The sequence below is a fragment of the Merops nubicus genome, unplaced genomic scaffold (genome assembly GCF_000691845.1).
Source record: "Merops nubicus isolate BGI_N331 unplaced genomic scaffold, ASM69184v1 scaffold22903, whole genome shotgun sequence".
Lineage (NCBI taxonomy): Eukaryota > Metazoa > Chordata > Aves > Coraciiformes > Meropidae > Merops > Merops nubicus.
The window spans coordinates 1,581-8,365 of NW_008598549.1; the positions used below are offsets into that span (position 1 = coordinate 1,581).

Genomic DNA, 6,785 nt, shown 5'->3' on the forward strand with positions numbered 1-6,785 from the left:
AAAGAGAGAGGGAATAAGGGAGAGAGACTTATTGATAAGAAAACAAAACAATTTTAATACTGCTACTACTAATAATAGTGCTACTAATAATAAAATAGACTATGTACAAATATATGCAAAGTTAGTACCAAACCCACACACCCCCCATGGCAATACATCACTGTCACCCCCGGCTGGGGAGCCGCCCCCGAGGAAGGGGGAGCCAGGCTGGACTCAGCCACAGACAATGACTGGGTCCAGGAGCTGGATTCTGGAACTCAGTTCAGGAGCACAGGGCGCAGGATCAAAGGCAGGATGGATGGAGTCCTCCTCGGGTGCCAGCCACTGCAGCAGGAGCAGGCAGCAGGCCAGCAGCAGAAGATGGACACCAGGATGGAAGGTCTTGTCCCTCCTTACCCTCCAGCTCTACTGGCTATGACAGCTGTGGGGTGGGACACCCCACTGGTGAATCTTGGGGTCACTTATCCTGTCTGCTCCTCCCCGCAGGTGTGGGGTGCTCTCTGCCCCCCTTGTGTGGGATCCAAGCTCAGCAGTGGCCTTGGGCTGCACACCCACCCCTGGCAGTAACTCTGAATATGAAGTGTTATCTCTGCTAGAGATAGAGCCAGACAGGTCGTGAGAATGCTGCTTACTTCAGACAGAGCAGTTAATGAAAAGAGCTTCAGCTAAAAAGTTAAAATAATTGAACAGACCCAGTTTTATTTCACCCCAGACCAGGACATGTGTTTAAAAAAGCGAGGTGGTTGCCAAGGCAATATAGACAGTAAAACTAGTGACCCTGGGAAATCAAACATTCAAACTAGGGTTCCAGGTATGTACGTGCTACTTTAGAGTTCAAAAAATTGGGAATGCTTACTGTCTTTTTCTGCTTAATGGGATAGTGAGGGATGTACATTTGGCTGACAGGTGATATAAAGAGGTCTTTCCACATCAATGCACATTTTTCTTTGCATTGAAATAGGGATACAGATAAAAAAATGTGGTATTTTCTTTTAAAACTGACATGTTAATCTACGAGCTGTTTCATAAATTTTTTAATGTGTTGTGAAGCTTGGGGTTATTTATGCTGATATAATCACAAGATTTTTGTGACTCAAGGAATAGACATTTATGGAAAAATGATAGGCTTTGTTGATACTTTTGGGTAGGTTTTTATTTTTTGTTTTGAAAAAGAATCTAGACATGTGGAGCAGCTATTTCATACCTGTTTTTTTAAAAGTAATTATTTGTCTGGTTTATATATCCCATCAGAAGTCCATGTCCCATCAGAAGACAGCATGAACTGATACAAACAATTTTGTAGCTGTTCTGCTTTTCCAAATTTTCTGTTATACATGTAAAGTGGTAATAGTGTACTACAAGAAAAGTGATAAATCCTGATCAGTTTTTCTTCTTTAAGAAAGCCCACTGAAGCTTGATTTAATTCTAGATGTATTGCAATATTCTTGACAGTTATTTTTCACTATGATGTCACCTAATGAAACCAAGATATTCTATGCTTACTGCTGCTAATATTATCTCCTGAAGGAGAAGGGAAGTAGTGTTTTGAAAGACATCTTTAGCTCTGGTGTCAAATTTTATAAATACTAGCATTTAAAAAATTAGTTTTTCAAACAGCGTTGTTTTAGAACTTATTAAATCATAGATACTTAGTTCTAGCAATTCTGTTGACTTAAAATTTCTCAGGTATTACTTCTGAATCTAATGGGAAAAACTAAATTCACAAGTGCTGTATTTTTTTAGGTACATATAAGAGGAGAACTAAAAATCCAATACTGTCTTGTTACTTTAGGTGCATGTAAAACTTGATCATCTCGCAATTTGGTGTTGCTTTAACAGCTCCTGTAACACTAGCTCTGTGGATTGATTATTCATTGATAATAATGAGGTGTCCATCAAACTTGAGCACTTCTTCCTCTGAATTTTTTTTATCTTGTTTACAGACTCTTGGCTCCCAAATGTGAAATAATTCAGGAGTTGTCACAATTGTACCCGTTTGAGCTGGTCCTGGGGATGAATGGAAGAATATGGGTAAAAGCAAAAACAGTTCAACAGACTTTAATTATAGTCAATATTTTGGAAGCCTGTGAGCATATGACTGCAGAACAGAGAAAGCAAGTGCTTGGCAAATTTTCAGGGAACCAATAAGAGAAAACCTTGAAGATTTGTTTGAGATGACTGTAGAGCATTCTGCATATCTTTTGTATTCACTTTTGTATTAAAAGCCATTTATTAAAATTAAGTACTAGACTTTTTTTTGTTCTTTAGTCCCATTCTTTATCCATTCAGCTTTAGTCTTTTTTGGGAACTTTGTTTTTACTCACTCCTGTGATAGTGAAACTGTTTATGAATTTTCTGACTAATGTGGTGCTGTGGTTTGGAGTCAGGGCTGCCCCCAGAACTGTAACACATGCTCTCTATTAAATCCCCTCCCCCCAACCCCAAAAGGGAATAAGGGAGAGAGACTTGATTAGAAAAGAAAACAATTTTAATACTGCTACTACTAATAATAGTGCTACTAATAATAGACTATGTACAAATAAATGCAAAGTTAGTGCCAAACCTACATACCCCCCAATGACAATATGTCACTGTCATCCCCCAGCTTGGGGAGCAGCCCCCGGGGAAGGGGGTCCCAGGCTGGACTCAGCCACAGACAATGACTGGGTCCAGGAGCTGGATTCTGGAACTCAGTTCAGGAGCACAGGGCTCAGGATCAAAGGCAGGATGGATGGAGTCCTCCTCGGGAGCACCCCAGCAGCATAAGATGGACACCAGGATGGAAGGGCTTGTCCCTCCTGACCCTCCAGCTCTACTGGCTATGACAGCTGTGGGGTGGGACACCCCACTGGGGAATCTTGGGGTCACTTATCCTGTCTGCTCCTCCCCGCAGGTGTGGGGTGCTCTCTGCCCCCCTTGTGTGGGATCCAAGCTCAGCAGTGGCCTTGGGCTGCACACCAACCCCTGGCAGTAACTCTGAACATGAAGTGTGATCCCTGCTAAAGCCAGACAGTTTGTGAAAATGCTGCTTACTTCAGACAGAGCAGTTAATGAGAAGAGCTTCAGCTAACAAGTAAAATGATTGACCAGAACCAGCTCTGTTTTACCCCAAACCAGGACATGTGGGAATGATCTTTACAAGCTTCCATTAGCTGGGAGTTTTGAGGTGTAACTGCTTAAGTCTTCTGTAAGAAAACTGGTTAGTTTGTAAAGTGCATGTTTGCTCTTTTTATTTGTTGTTAATATGAAAACTTCAAACAATGTGTTTACTTGGACTAGTGGAAAGTATCTTGCAGGTCATTCATTCTGGTCAGATGCCCTTTTTATACAGTGCCAATAAGCGATCATGTCATATTTTATAAAGTTTGGGAATAGAAATGCAGGTGGAGAATACCAGAAAATAATTATGTAGCGTAGCATAAATAATCAGTGGTTAAGGCAGACAATCGCTTAAGACCCAAAATATTGTCACAGTGATCTTACCTCTTTCCATAAAAGATTACCTGGCTGCCTGTATTAAAGGAGCGAGTGGTTAGGACATAACTTCAGTATGAACATTCAGGAAGCTTGATGGCTCACTGGAGATCAAAAAATGTACTTAAGAGCAATGCTATTTGAAGTCACTTGCAAGTTTTTCGTAAGTGCTTTTTAAACTACAGATTAGGTAAAGACCATTGCAAAAATAGCTAGCTGTTCCTCAATTCTACACATTTTATTTTCTTTAGTTACAGCGTGAAGATTCCATATAGCTTTGCTTCTTGTTTAGTAATCAGCATTTCTGAAAACTTTTATTAAGCTTCATTGTGTAGCTCTTCACATGCACATAGAGGAAATCCTCTCCTAGGAAGGATAAGCTATTGGTCTGTTTTGGTCTGAAAAATTTGCTGCTATTTTGAGAAAGAGAACCCTGGAGTAATGGAAGGGGAATTACTAATGCCTGCTCCCTGTGGGAGAAGGGTTGTACTGTGTACTTAAACTGTATGGGAGCAGTTTAAGCAGTTATTTATATCTAAATGGTTTTTGGTTCTTAATAACCTGAATAGCTTGATAGCAATAGCTAAAAGAAATTAGAAAAAATGGACTAGAGTAAGCCTGAGCACCATCTTAAATACAAGTGCAAAGAAAATTTTTCCTATTTATTCTGTATTTCATCCAGGGTTTGGCCTGCGGTACTTGATGATAGTTTTCTTTGGCATCTCTCTTGTTTAGGAAATTGTCTCTGAGGAGTGGCTCTGAACTGAAGCATTTCTAATGTGCTTACCTAGGGCTTTGCTTTATTCCCTAAAAACACAGCACTAATGGTTTCCATGTGAGTGTCATAGCTATAATTCAGAACTCTGTTTCACTGGCCTCCCTAATTATCATTTATGGTATTGCTTATTTGGCTTGGCAGATTTTTAGTCTCCTTTTCACCTGTCTTCTCCCAGCTGAAGTGACTTTCATTCACATCCTGTAAATCCTTTAGGCCTATAATCTATGTCTTACTACACATTAAAAGCTGTAATTTATAAGGGTTTTACTAACTCTGTTCTTCTCTAGTGTTTTTTTCAACTTGAGCTAACCAGAGCTCCTGCAGGTTTTCTGTTACAAGAACAATAGCTGGCATAAGCAGAAAAGTGCTTGCCAAATCATTTTGGGGTGCTAACTTTTTTTTCTCTGAATGTTCTTGGATCATAACAGTAAAACCACAGGAATGGGGAATGACATAGATCACTTCTTGAAGAGTTGTGGTTTGAAATGCAATTAGCTTTACTGCTCCCTCTTTTACCTGTCTAAGCAACTTCCACTCCTAAAGGTCTGAGTTTTAAGCCTAACCTGCAAGATACATGAACAATTCTTGATTTAAAAATGCCAGTTTGGTGGTGCAGAATAGCAGATGGTGACCTTGAAAGTTTCAACATTGTCAGTGCCATATTTCACAGCACGATTATTCTGTCCCACTGTCAGTTGCTTATTACCCAAATACAGTTAAATCAAGAGCAGGAAACAAAATGTGTTAAAATTATGCTTGTTTTTAATTTAAGTAATGATGTATCCACAAAGTACTTGAGTTCTACCCCCTAATCATCTTAAGCATGTACTACAATTAAGTTTGTTTGACAATATGTACAGTGGCAAAAATGACAGATGTGAACAAAACGGGTGCAAGGAAAAATGCTTGAAAGCAAAAACATTTTAAACATATTACTAAAAGGAGGCAATACTGGTGTTTGTGGTTTGTTTTTTTTGTTTTACTTGAAAGCTATCTCCATTCCTTAGACCAATTGCTAGCTTTGACAAGCTTTATCTAATGCACAAAGTATTCAGGCAAATTCCATGGTCTTTGAACGTTTAGTTCTGACTTTAACTAAACCAGTATCACCAAAAAGACTGATGCAGACTATAACTTGTTTGTAGGAGAAAAGACTGATCATGGGCTCTTTATATGTTCTGCTGGAAAGGTAACTCAAAGTCCTTCAAATTCCAATTAAAGGCACACAAGCATGGTTCAGGAAGTGAAACCTGCAGAAGTGATGCTGTGGACTTGAAGTAGACCTTACTTAGTAGAATGCCTTTCTGTTGCATTTACCTGCATGATGTATGCCCTTGCCAGTTTAGAGTGGCTCATTTCAGATGCTTGGTGATTGTGCCTTGAGTGCTTTGTTATATTGTTTTTCTTTAAAACTGTAGTGAAATTTAAGGAACAAAGACTGTAGATTTCAACCTGGACACAGTCTGTATCACCACAGATGAGCACAAACAGTTAAAGAAAGTTTGCAAAGAATTAAATAGGAACCATACATTGAAAATATTAAATATGTAGTTTGTGGCCCTTCATAAATTGTTGTATAAAGACCAAGAATAAATTCTAACAGAAAGCACAGATGGTGTTGAAGTTAAGTGTGACATTAAAGCATTTGTGATTTGCTTCAGCACAGGAAAGCTGCACAAGCAAATAGTTCAGTGTAATAAGAAGATAAAGAGCTTAACTCTAAGACTATGGTTAGAGTGGCTGTAGCTCTGCTAGCTTAAGGTTTACTGTGCCAAACTTCTCATTACCACCTTACCACTGGAAATTGCAGCTGAGGTTTGCTGGCATGTGTGTTTGATTCCTAGCCAAGTTCTGTCAAAATGACCAAGGTTGGCATTGACACTTTTAATAGCAGGGTTATTTTGTTTTTCTAACACAGATGTTCTTTTAGCAGGAGAGGTGGTGGAATTTTTCTCTCACATTTTAAATATTAAAAGCACCTCATCTACTGGAGAAGCTCTGAAAGCCAAGTTTTCTTCTTTAGTGCTTGAACAAATAATTCTGAGTAACAGCTAAATCAATCAGTAAATCAACAAGTTATTTTAAACCTCACAAATGGATGATTTTCAAGCTTTACATACTAAAAAATATTTGCACCATTTTTTTTAGCTTTGTACAGACAACTTAGTGAGATGTTATTTGACTGAATATAGAAGCTAGCTGTCTTAAGGAATATGTAGAACACTTCAGTTGTATTAGTAACATAAAGAGCCTCTTTCTTACTAACGACTTGTATAGATTGCAAAATTGGTAACTACTGTTGAAGTGTGTAGTAAGGAATTAAACATGTCAGTTTTGCACTGACAACTTGAAAGAAGAAACATGTTGGCTGCCTGTATTTTAATAGGAACAATGTAGTAGTTGCGGGCAGTTTATCAGGACCGCTGCAGAATGATTTTTCCTTTGATGCTGTGATCTTGCAGAAGTGAAGCTACTGCTTTTTTGGTACTATCAGTGGGAGTATTTTGGGATGTTGAAGAGCCTGATTTTGTTT

At 38.8% G+C, this 6,785-nt stretch overlaps 1 protein-coding gene across 1 annotated transcript in view; it reads left to right on the forward strand.

The window, feature by feature from the left end:
- The window catches only part of EXOSC3 (exosome component 3), a 3,796-nt gene extending 1,568 nt beyond the window's left edge, over positions 1-2,228 (forward strand). Inside the window, exon 3 of the mRNA XM_008937096.1 lies at positions 1,944-2,228. Within this exon, the coding sequence (XP_008935344.1) occupies positions 1,944-2,148 (205 nt within the window). The 3' untranslated portion in view covers positions 2,149-2,228. The remainder of the gene's footprint in view (positions 1-1,943) is intronic.
- The last annotated feature ends 4,557 nt before the right edge of the window (positions 2,229-6,785 follow it).